The sequence below is a fragment of the Leiobunum rupestre genome, chromosome 6, assembly GCF_980474605.1.
Source record: "Leiobunum rupestre chromosome 6, qqLeiRupe1.1.hap1, whole genome shotgun sequence".
NCBI lineage: Eukaryota > Metazoa > Arthropoda > Arachnida > Opiliones > Sclerosomatidae > Leiobunum > Leiobunum rupestre.
Genome location: NC_143389.1, coordinates 56,749,156 through 56,761,786, shown reverse-complemented (window position 1 = coordinate 56,761,786; position 12,631 = coordinate 56,749,156). Strand labels below are relative to the sequence as shown.

Below are 12,631 nucleotides of genomic sequence, written 5' to 3'. Positions count from 1 at the left end.
AGTGGCGTACTCCTGTAATCCCAAGCGTCTGGGAGGCAGAGTTTGTGGATGGTTGTGTGAGTAAGACCTCCAATCCCCCAACGGGTGGTTGGAATACTTCCGCCACGGGTGTCCCCACCCCTGTCCCCACGTATCCTCCCGTTGGCGTGGCCGTTACACTTATCTCACCCTGATTAATCAGTTATTGTGTGCTGGTGTCTAAGGCCTCAGGTCGACACCGATTTGTGTATATCAAAAAAAAAATTCTACCCAACATGGCGGCTACAGCCCAAGCTACGGAGCGTTAGCTCCCTATTTAAATATCAGAGCACAGCTCAAAATCTCGTGGAGCTCCGATAATTTTATACGGAGTCCCATTTGAGAATCTTAAACGAAAGAGTTTTTCTATTGTAAACCACAATGAGTTTTTTAAACCTCGTTATTAGCGTTCCCAACAAAGCGCGGTCTTTTACCAGATCGTTACACGCCTCGTTAAAATAAATACATTTACAAAGATTTCGTTTAAATTCCGAGTCGTCATTAAAATTTGCATATCAGTGGTAGCGGCCCGTAGGCTCGGTATAAAATCCAATAATTGACGGTTTTACTATTTAAAAAATGGCCATTTTACGTGCTATATTAGCTCGAACGATAGTACATCGGATCACGTTTCCTTATTCGCAAATCATATACCCGCTTGTTTGTCACTGGATTCTTCCCTCGAGCGTATTACCTTCGCGACGCGCCGCATACGAAATCGAAATTAACGCCCGAAATATCTTCTCCAAAAGCTCCTCTCTAATTTGAATATAAATCTTCGCCCTGTCATGTATAAAAACTAGTTACGAAATTGGAAGTCTCGATTAAATTTGGAAAACTGCTTCTTGGCACATCAACGCGCCAATTCGGTTCGCTATTCGTGGCGGGTGATTTCATCGAGAATAGCCCACCAACCCACCCACCCGCCACGACGAAAGCGATTTTTTTTACATCTTCGTAGTTTTAGTAGCCGTTGATTTTTTCTGAAATAATAATGGTAGCTATTGGTTTTTGTCGTTATAGAAATTCGGGGAGCATCTCGAAGGATTGATGGCGATTTTTGGTGGTTGTTGTCGTCGTCTGCTGGTCATTCCGTCCAGGGCCAATGGGAAGCGCATTCTCTATTGGGCTCTGGTCTGGACCGCCCTCTGCTACCTGCTTCTCCAGGTCACCAACAAACAAGCCGCGGTCACCTACTTGTCCGGTCACGTCCAAAGAGGACTCTTGCAGAAAGCGGTGGTGACGGAACAGAATGGACTTCCGGCGGCCGACCTCCCTCGCTGGACGGTGGCCCAAAGGCCGATGAACGGCGTCGACGACGAGCCGGACATTCACGTCGACCGAACGCCCGAGATTGACGAGCAGCAACTGTTGGCGCAGTTGTCCAATTTGACCAACATACCCAAAGAGTACTGGTCGATGGACACCAAGAAAAAAGAAGCCATGAGTACCGTCATTGGGTGCGCTCGATTCCCCAGTCTCTACGATATCGAGTTCAACAACGTCTACTGGCAAAAGATGGTGACCCGGAACGGCTCTTCGTTCTACTTGTACGGCGCCTATTACGACGATCGGTGGCGAGGAGGGCCCACGGCGCAAGTGCGCATCCTCGGGATGGTGGACCGGATCAAGCCGCCGCCCACCTTCTGCCAGTTGTGGTTCACCCCGCAACAGGACAAGGACGGCCACAAACTCAAGTCTCCCTTGATGGGCCAAGTCAGCTACACCTACGGCTGGGTGAAGCAGTGGGGGAACTACAAGGACGGAGTCCTGCAGCCGTTCCTGATCTCTTGTCGCATCCCGCAGAAGGAAGCGGCGGGACGAATCCCCGTCGCCGTCTCTTTGGTCGAGAAACAGTGCGACAAACAGACTACCAATCTAAGAGTCATCTACGATAAACCATTCGCCGGGGTCAACTCGTCTTCCTTGTATCCTCCGCCTCCGGACGACGCCACGTCATGGTCCAGTCACAACCACACCTTCTACAAATCGACGTCTTCTCCGCCGGGCGACGTGGACATCGCCAAAAGAGGACATTTCGCCGTTTGCGTCAAAGGGCTCGATTTCCTCCACGAAGACTTGAGCGTTCGTTTGGTGGAGTGGCTGGAGTTGCTTCGCATCCTGGGCGCCGAGAAAGTCTTCCTGTACGAGCTAGAAATCCACCCTAACATATCCAAAGTGTTGCGCCACTACCGGGACGAAGAGAAATTGGTTCACTTGACGCCCATTACCTTACCGGGCGCCCAGCCCAACCTGCCCGGCCTCAGACATCTCTACTTGAAGGCTCGACTAACGGCCAAACGGCAGAACGAAGTCATTCCCTACAACGACTGTTTGTATCGTAATCTATACCGGTACGAGTACTTGGCTCTCTTGGACATCGACGAGATGATCATGCCGAAGCGCCACCTGGGATGGCGCGACTTGATGGAGGAAGTGGTCAAGTCGGCCATGGCCGTTCGCAACTACACCCGCGCCAGCTACAACTTCCGCAACGTCTACTTCCTGGACGACTTGCAGGATGGCAACGAATTGGCGCACGAAGCTCACGAAGTGGGCATTCCTCGCTACTTGCACATGCTGCAACACGTGTACCGGTCGCGCAACTACACCAAGGCCGGTTCGTACGTCAAATGCTTCCACAACACGGACCGAGCGGTGTGGCTGCACAACCATTTCCCGCTGAGCTGCTTGGGCACCTGCACAACGTGGAGCGTGGAGCCCGACGTGGCCCACATGCAGCATTATCGCAAGGACTGCGTCGGGCCCTTGAAAAAACTGTGTTCCAAAGACTTTAGGGCCTTCACCACCAGGGACACTACCATTTGGAAGTACAAAAACGAGCTTGTCAGGAAAACCAACTCGGTGCTAAGTCGACTCGGATTTTTCGGGTAGTTTTTATTTACGCCATCGCCCTTAGATGGTGCCAAAGTACTGTTCCACTCCCCCTCCAAACCAACGCGTCCTATTGAAATTATTAATTACCTCCCTACTACGTACATCCCTCCAAAAACTAAAAAAAAAAAGTGAATTGTTTTATTATTTAATAAAATGAAAATAAACGGAAGTCTAGTATTACGCGCTTGTGACGAACGACTTCCGGCGTTTCCAAATAAAGAAGCTGTTTCCGCGAGGACTTTATTATTTATCAAGGATTTTGTTTTCACATTAAAAATAACGCATCATCGTCCCGCGAGTGATAAAACGAACAGGAGTAAACTTTATTTTTTTCAAATGATAATTCCATTTTCGTCAAATAAAACGTTTCTACGGAGAAAGAAAAAAGGGTGAATTATAACATCCTTTCTCGATTCCATTTTTTATGTTAAGTAGGTTTCGCGTCACTGGTGACGTGGGCCCTCGAAGTTCGAAGACGTTCCAGGACTTCGGGTGTTCCGATAATCTTCTTACGAAAAAAAACTACAGCCACTTCCACAAATAGTGGACTGATATAACCTAAAAATATGTATAACTTCCATTAAAACGCCAGTGTCTTCTTTCTTGATAAACAAAATGTTAATTTATGATAATTTTTTCATCCTTTTTAAGGGTTTTTTCTGTCAAACTTTTTCACAAACAAAAAAGTGTGATGGAAAATGTTTACAATGATAAATTGTGGCAAGAAAATAAAAATTAAAGGAATGTTCCTATTTTTCTCATATTATTTTCGTATTTTATTTTTTTCTTCTCCAGTATTTCTAAGCCTATTTTTAATAGGTGCTAGCTACTTGAGAAGTATGGTGTACAAGTATGGTTATTTCCGGAAATCCACAATAAATATAGTAAATTTGATAAATATTGGAAATATTGGGAATTATCCAAAAATATTTGATAAAAATATCGGAAGTATTTGAGATATGGGGAATATTTGACCTATTGGAAATATTAGATAAATCATCGAGATATTGGAAATATGTGAGATATATCGGAGAACTTTCATCGAGGTTAACGGTAATAGTAAGTGTAGGGAGCTGTTGGCTCTCGTCGCATTAAATGCTTGCCACCACCCTCCTACGCAACTTAACCCGGTCGGTCACCTGTTTAAAGGCATTAAAAAGTCGCTCGATGACTTGGGCCTAAAGTGGTGCCAAGGGTATTAGCCTACCTGACTATTACTAAATTAAATTATTTTTTAATTTATTTATTAATAAATTAAACAATTACTAAATTAAATTATTTTTATTTAATTATTAATAAATTAATATATTACTAAATTTAATTATTTTTAGATTTAATAATTATTTAGTTAAATTATTTTTAATTTAATTATTAATAAATTAATATATTACTAAATTTAATTATTTTTAGATTTAATAATTATTTAGTTAAATTATTTTTAATTTAATTTGAGTAATAGCCTAGCTGATTATTATTATAATAATTATACGACAGATGTATTGGAAATATCATTGAAATACGAGATGTATATCATTGAAATACGAGATGTATATCATTGAAATACGAGATGTATATCATTGAAATACGAGATGTATATCATTGAAATACGAGATGTATATCATCGAAATACGAGATGTATATCATCGAAATATTAGATGTATATCATCGAAATACGAGATATATATCATCGAAATATTAGATGTATATCATCGAAATACGAGATGTATATCATTGAAATACGAGATGTATATCATTGAAATACGAGATGTATATCATCGAAATACGAGATGTATATCATCGAAATATTAGATGTATATCATCGAAATATTAGATGTATATCATCGAAATATTAGATGTATATCATCGAAATATTAGATGTATATCATCGAAATATTAGATGTATATCATCGAAATATGAGATGTATATCATCGAAATATGAGATATATATCATCGAAATATTAGATGTATATCATCGAAATATTAGATGTATATCATCGAAATATGAGATATATATCATCGAAATACGAGATGTATATCATCGAAATATGAGATATATATCATCGAAATATTAGATGTATATCATCGAAATATGAGATATATATCATCGAAATACGAGATGTATATCATCGAAATATTAGATGTATATCATCGAAATATGAGATGTATATCATCGAAATATTAGATGTATATCATCGAAATATGAGATATATATCATCGAAATATTAGATGTATATCATCGAAATATTAGATGTATATCATCGAAATATGAGATGTATATCATCGAAATATTAGATGTATATCATCGAAATATGAGATATATATCATCGAAATATTAGATGTATATCATCGAAATATGAGATATATATCATCAAAATATTAGAGATGTTTATATATCATTGAAATACTAGAGAGATATCATCGAAATATCAGAAATATAAGTGGGTAGCTAGCTCTTGTATTTCAAATCTAAGAGGCATATTCCGTTTTCTTTTACAATAGGAAATTATAAATACACCTAATGGTGAAAGATGGACGAAGATTAAAGGTTCAAACTTCAAGAAAAGCTTATCTCCCAAACGTCGCCTTTTAAAAAAAATCTTATTAGCCAAGATAAGTAACTTGTTTCCGAAGGTAAAAAAAAAATACTTCAAAATAGCTGAAATTCTTTTGGCGTCAAGTGAGTTTCTTGCCGGATGACTAACGCCACCTGTGTACAAATATTTACAACATGACTTCATTGTCTCGCTACGGTAAATCCTATTTCCATTTTACCGCCTTATTTTTGTTTAGCGTTAGTGCGTCTGTGATAAGCTTTCAAAGTATTTTGTGATATTTCAAATTAGGTTTTACTTCGTTATCGTAAATTTAACGTAATTCATTATCACTTATTAGAATTGATCACGTTAATTATCGAAATATATTTATAATGACAGAGTTTGGTCTCTCAAAGAAGCTCAGTTTAGATCGTAACGTAGACTGAGAGTATATTGGGTTTAATTAATGCCTACGCTGCGAGAGCGTGTTAACGGTTCCGCGCGAAATCGCTTTCTGTTGAGGTCATTTTTTTGCGAGCAACGATGAATCATTCATTTTTCCGAGTCACATGATTCATTTACGTAACAAAAATAAGCTCTTCTAAATACTCTTTATTATCGCGATTGTTGTAAATTATCGACCACGGAGTAGTTACATTCATGGAAATTGCGTTTTATCGCGAAACTGTTTGAGTTTAGAACGCCCCGTTAGAATTTAGGCCTAACTAATTCGCGTCAAATTATATACGTAGCTCGACGGGTATATTTCAAAAAGTTTCCTCATTTTAAAATTTGACCCGAGAGAATTGGCGGAATAAAAATAGGTCAAAAATAGACAATAAATATATACACGTCAACGCTTCGGTGAATATAATTTATACCTAGACCTTTTTGTGAAGTCGAGAAAGAGTAAATAGATTTTTTTGTTTCCCATAACAATTTTCTAGCTGTTCAAAGAGAAAACATAGCGATTCGGCCTTTTTGAACAGGCTTGCCGGGCAACGTTGAAAAGCGCGTCTTCGAAACAACACGCCGCTGGCGGGCGCTCTCGTCGTCATCCCATCGAAAAAGACCTACGCGTAGGCCTAGCAATCTCCGCGGGGAATAAAAAAAAAATAAAGTAGGCTTTCCTTCATTACTGGCTTCGGCTTTCGACGGGAGAATCGCGGCTTCACTTGCGTAGTGAACCGGATTGGAAATCTTCACCAACTATTTCAGTGTTGTTCGAGTATTGTTCCTGTTAAGGTAAGTGTAAATGCTTTCATTTATCTTAACGACGTTTTACTTCGGCTTTTATATACAAATTTCAATCTTGACGATTGTATATTTCCGAGATAAGCCTTGGTACCGCGCTGCCAAGGCTTCGGTTTCGTAGGAAACGCCTAGATTTTTTTCGTGCAAAGTGCTCTCTACGTCGAAATAAACGTACTTTTCCTCGTTCATTTCGGGTTTCATAAAACGGGAGGTGGTTTTCCGGTACTTTTATAACGTTAATTCGATTATTTTTGGATACGTTACTTGTTAGATCGCTAAAGAATGTTTGGTTGGCCTAATTCTACACATCGGGAATAGGTCACGTAGTTTATGGGAGCTTGGATGGGAGTTAATACTCGGGAGTCATTTTCAACAAATCTGTTTCACAACTCAACAAGTGTTTTTCCTAAGAAATGAACGCCCATAATTCATAACCCAACGTTGTTAATAAGATTTGGATTATTCTAGCATTGTAAAATAGGTTGCCTGTTCTTAAAATTTAGTCTATAGTTTTTAAAAGTTGTATATAATGGACTATAAATAATTTCAGGTTATAAAGTAAATAAAATAAATCAAAATGCCTAAACCTGTAAATGTACGGGTTACGACCATGGATGCGGAGTTGGAGTTTGCCATCCAACCCAACACCACTGGCAAACAATTATTTGATCAAGTAAATCTCATTAAAATTAACCCAAATCTGTTCTCAATTTTTAAACTTAAATGTTTCTTATTCGTAGGTTGTTAAAACGATAGGGTTAAGGGAAATTTGGTTTTTTGGACTTCAGTATACAGATAGTAAAGGCTATTCAACATGGTTGAAATTAAACAAGAAGGTAGATTTCCATTACTGTCTTTGCAATAACTGTTTATAAACATTTGATTTACTGAGGAATAATATTTCTTTTATGTCAAGGTTTTAAACCAAGATGTCAAGAAAGAAAATCCATTACAGTTCAAGTTTCGCGGCAAATTTTATCCAGAAGATGTTGCGGAGGAACTAATTCAGGATATTACAGTTGTAAGTTATTGATTCATTTTATCTGTACAAAGTATTTTTGTTGCTCAAAGATTAATTGCCTCGACTTAAAACCCCCTGTCACTGATTTCCTTTTTAAAATGCTAAAGAGCTATGTAGGTCAAAATATTACGGTCCCATAAATTTATTACCTTACGCAATAATAAGCTCTAATAAATTTCAATTTATTTTTTGTTTATATTTCAGCGTCTTTTTTATTTACAAGTAAAAAATGCAATTCTTAGTGATGAAATTTACTGCCCTCCCGAAACATCCGTATTATTGGCATCTTACGCTGTTCAAGCCAAATACGGCGATTATTTAACTGAGCATCATAAAGCAGGGTGTTTAAGCAATGACAGACTTCTCCCTCAACGAGTTATGGACCAGCACAAATTAACGAAAGAACAATGGGAGGAGAGAATTACCAATTGGTGGGCGGAACACAGGAGTATGCCTAGGTAAATATACGTCCTTAATAATAAAGCGCTGATTTAGAGTGAGCCAGTGGTGACGGAAACATTTTTTCGCTTTATCTTAAATATTTAATTTGCATTGTAAATTTTACGTAGAGAGGACGCCATGATGGAGTACCTTAAAATAGCGCAAGATCTTGAAATGTACGGAGTGAACTACTTTGAAATTAAGAATAAGAAAGGAACTGACCTCTGGCTTGGAGTCGACGCTCTCGGTTTAAATATTTATGAGAAAGATGACAAGTAAGTTTTTCTCTTAAGTTATCACACGTTTTTGCTGTTCTTTTCTTTACGTGTTTAACTTTATTCGATGTTGTTAATTTTACTTTATATTTTTTGTTTAGGTTAACCCCCAAAATAGGCTTTCCTTGGAGTGAAATTCGAAATATCGCTTTTAATGATAGAAAATTCGTCATTAAACCAATCGACAGAAAAGCACCAGATTTCATTTTCTTCGCTCCACGACTGCGCATCAACAAGCGTATTTTGGCTCTCTGCATGGGAAATCACGAACTTTACATGAGGAGGCGTAAGCCCGATACCATCGAAGTTCAACAAATGAAAGCTCAGGCTAGGGAAGAAAAACTCTCTAAACAACAAGAAAGGTAGGAACTGTTCTGTTTTGTGGTTCTGCCTGCTATTTTAACTTCTCGCATTTCACATGCGATTTTATGTGTCAGTCTTAACACATTATTTTTTTTTCAAATACCAAATTATATTTGTTCCCCTTAATGACAATATGATAATGCTCAATTTTTGATGTACAAAATCTAAGTTATTATTAATACCATAAGTGAATAATATTGATAACATAAGTGTGACGCTTCCTATTCTTCACATGCAAAAAATTTACTGAGCTATTTGCAAGACGGACTGCATTTCTGGCTGCGCTGCCGTTTTACGTCCGCTTGCTCACTCATCACACGTAGCCTTTGACAACACCTCGCTAGGGGAGAGATTTTCATCTTGTGATGACATCACTCTGTTACTAGCTCTCAGTAAAATATTCCCCAAAGTGACAAATTTATGGAATAATATTCTAGACATTTCCCTCTTGTTTATGAAAGATTGACCTTTTGAATTGATCACTCACGCGTTTTGTATCCTGTGATGGCAATTAGTGTTTATTTCGTCTATGGTCTCAATTAGGCCTTGGTTTAATTCGCTTTTCACTTATTTTTCTTTTTAATTTCGTAATTTAGGGAGAAATTGAGGAGGGAAATGGAAGCTCGTGAGCAAGCGGAGAAGAAACAACAAGAGTATGCTGATCGTCTTAAGGCCATGATGGAGGACATGGAAAAGAGGCAGGAAATGTTGGCTGAAGCTCAAGAAACAATCCGGCGATTGGAAGAACAGCTGAAACTTATGCAAGCCGCCAAAGAAGATCTGGAAAAGAAACAGAACGAGTTGGAGGCTCTCATGATCAAATTGAAGGAGGACAAACAAATGGAAGCGGAAGAGAAGGCGCGTCTGGAGGAAGAGATCCGAATGAAGCAAGAAGAGGTCCAGAGAATACAGGTTGAAGTCAATGAAAAGGATGAAGAGACCAAAAAACTCCAAGACGAAGTGGAACAGGCTAGGAAAAGGCAAGAGGAAGCCACGGCTGCTCTTGTCGCAGCCACCACCACCCCTCAAAATATTCACGTTTTTGAGGATGAAAACGACGAAAATGATGATGAGATGATGACCAATGGTGAAGTTGGTAAGTTCGGTGTACACATTCAATATAATGGTTATTAAGCAGTCAAGCTGATTTTCTTACGTGTTGCCAAGTAGGAGCCGATTTAACTGGTGATGATGTATCCCTTAACTTACCCCGTCCCGAGGAGGATCGCAAAACGCAAGTTTCCAAAGAAAGGCATTTGCAAGACCAATTAAAGGCAAATATTGATATTTAAAAAGAAATATCTTTATGGTTGTTTAATTGAATAATTTTCCTGTGATAGATGTTGAGCAAGGAGTTATCAGTGTCGAAGGACGATGCCAAACTGACCAAGAACGATCTTCTTCACCAGGAGAATGTCAGACAAGGAAGGGATAAGTATAAGACGTTGAGAGAGATTCGCAAGGGTAACACAAAGAGACGAGTTGACCAATTTGAGAATATGTAAAAAGAAATGGATAAAACCAGAGTACACTTTCCGAAGCTCTGTCCCTTGAATTTGGTTTCTTCATTTGAAAATTGGGAAGATTTTTTCTATTTCCTGAATAGTTTGAATGAAAACTTGAAAAACGAAAAGAGACAAAGACAATATCTCCAAAAAACCATTACGTAAATATATATTTTTTTGAGTTCATAAAATATCGTTATCAGGTCCTTTTTTCCCTTTTCAATTAGCTCTCTTTAATACTTATTAGTTTACAAAATGCTTAAAATTCATAAAAAACATCGTCTTAACATTAAACTGTTAGCTGTAATAAGCTTCCTTTAATTTATCTTCCTTAATGTAGGTTTTCCATCGTAATAATAATCAGATTTTAAAATGCATTCCATTTTTTTACGCGCTATTTTGGGGAATTTAGTAACTTTCATTCATTTATACATAGGTGCTACGCTAATTTAATAATTTACCAGCATTGGTTTCCATCCCGCTTATTCGTAAAAATTTGCAATTTAATTTCCTTTAGAAATTACAGACCAATTGAAATGGGGGACTTGTTTTAACAATTTTTTTAACCTTAAAATACCCCAAAAATGAATGCGTAGTTCTTTCTTACTCGATAAGAATTATTCGGAAACACGAGTTCCATTTTTTTTAATTTCTCTAAGAAAAATATATCTCTAATTGTAAGATTGGGCAATGAAGAAAAATGATAAATTTTTTACGCATTTTTTATGCAAAGAATAGAAACTATACAATAAAAAATATAAGGACTTCCATAATCTATTTTCTTAAGAAAAGCGTCAAGTCGAAAATTTAAGGCTGTAATTTCAAATCTTTATCAAAAAAACCAAAAAACGCGTGGGCTGAAGTATTTTTTAGAAAAAAATATATTCGGTTGTTTTGTTTTTATGAAGAATTGTATTACTTTTATCGAAGAAAACGTTATTAACTTTTGTTCGAATTTAGTATTAAGATTTGATAATGAGTTGGAAGAATGAAGAAAAATGTGTAATATAAAATGAAATATTTTTTGCCTAAATTCAATCCAGCCCGTATGAGTCTCTAGAATTTGTGCCTAAAAAAAGAGTTAATAAATCATGTTGGAACTTGTTCATGTTGAAGATCAACTTAAACCGTGCCTTTTTTCGTGTTTTTTACAGCATTATATACTCTATATTCAGATATATTGAAAAAAAAGTTCCGTAAGAAAGTGTCATTTTACAGCTAATTTAATCGTAACTTTAGATTTTGTTTTTACGGTTACCATGACTAAACCAAATTATAAAAATGTGAATGCTGTCATATCTCTCGCTGTCTGTGACATTGTCTAAACTACATTGTTTAACGAATACCTTAAGCCCGAGACAAAAATGGGGTCACAGTTTTAATAGATTGTCAAGAAAGTGACTTAAGATTCGCTTAGAGTTAGCGAATTGAACTAATATTGGATCTGATTAACGAAATTACTCAAAAACCGATTTCCCGTCCCCTTTTTTCCCATCCATGTATTATTATTTCTAGAATTATAAAAAAAAGGTATTGCCAAAAACTATTTCGACCATGAGAAGATGAAAAAAATATCTTAAAGCAAAAAACGTGTTTTTTGATAAGCCTATCGGTTAAGATTTTATGTAAAGCTAGTTAAATAAAAATACTTTTAAAAAAATCAACACAAAGTTTAGATAATATTCAACGCAATTTTTAAGCCGGTTTGGGAGGGACAGATACAGGTTTACAAAGATTTTTGAATAATTTTGATAGTATGCCAATTGACGAATTTTGAAATGACGTTTTAGCGCGCGACACTTCAGAGACATGTCTTGGGCACACAGCCTTCTTTGCGTGCTTTTTTGACCATAACATGTAGAGGTATTTTCACGTGCAAAATGAATTTTAAAAGCCGTCAATTATTGGCTATCCTGTATGTCAACTAGAATGTAAGTATAATGCCATTTTATTTGTGTTCGTGTTTACTTATCAAATTTGAAACCTGGGGAATGGGGCGTGTTTTGTGGAGGGGGGGGGGGATGATATTGACCATGGAATAAATTTCAATAACTTCGCAGCGTTGCCAAGTCCTGATTTCATTACTAATTCTTCTATTTTAAATTAAATTTTATTCGCACTCTTCAGTATCATTACAAACATTTCTATTTTATTTCGAAAGGGGTTCTTTATCTCAAACCATACCCTTCCATAAGACGAGAGAAACGATTCGGAAATATAATCGGAGGAGTCGGATGTTGAATCTCAATAAAGTAACCACTTTTCAAACCCTAATGTAACCGGCCTCTTATGATTCACTAGTTTTGAGATTTTAGAATACG

The 12,631-nt window shown here is 37.3% G+C and overlaps 2 protein-coding genes across 6 annotated transcripts in view; both read left to right on the top strand.

Moving 5' to 3' along the window:
- The window catches only part of LOC149942713 (uncharacterized), a 79,602-nt gene extending 75,920 nt beyond the window's left edge, over window positions 1-3,682 (top strand). For all 4 annotated transcript variants that reach the window (XM_090179790.1, XM_090179792.1, XM_090179791.1 and 1 more), the window contains one exon: window positions 1,042-3,682. In XM_090179790.1, coding sequence (XP_090035916.1) covers window positions 1,069-2,913 — 1,845 coding nt within the window. In that variant the 5' untranslated portion in view covers window positions 1,042-1,068 and the 3' untranslated portion in view covers window positions 2,914-3,682. The remainder of the gene's footprint in view (window positions 1-1,041) is intronic.
- A 2,337-nt stretch (window positions 3,683-6,019) lies between these two features.
- On the top strand, window positions 6,020-11,937 carry Moe (moesin). 2 transcript variants are annotated; one of them, XM_090180135.1, is made up of 11 exons: window positions 6,020-6,315; window positions 6,399-6,696; window positions 7,256-7,378; window positions 7,446-7,541; window positions 7,622-7,726; window positions 7,931-8,184; window positions 8,296-8,442; window positions 8,544-8,804; window positions 9,402-9,901; window positions 9,973-10,079; window positions 10,146-11,937. In XM_090180135.1, exons 3-11 carry the CDS (start codon window positions 7,283-7,285, stop codon window positions 10,308-10,310), a joined length of 1,731 nt encoding a protein of 576 aa, XP_090036261.1. In that variant the 5' UTR covers window positions 6,020-6,315; window positions 6,399-6,696; window positions 7,256-7,282; the 3' UTR covers window positions 10,311-11,937. The 2 variants fall into 2 exon arrangements, with proteins under 2 accessions (XP_090036261.1, XP_090036262.1); XM_090180136.1 differs by having other exon boundaries at window positions 6,030-6,315; window positions 9,976-10,079; window positions 10,146-11,936.
- Window positions 11,938-12,631: the final 694 nt, after the last annotated feature.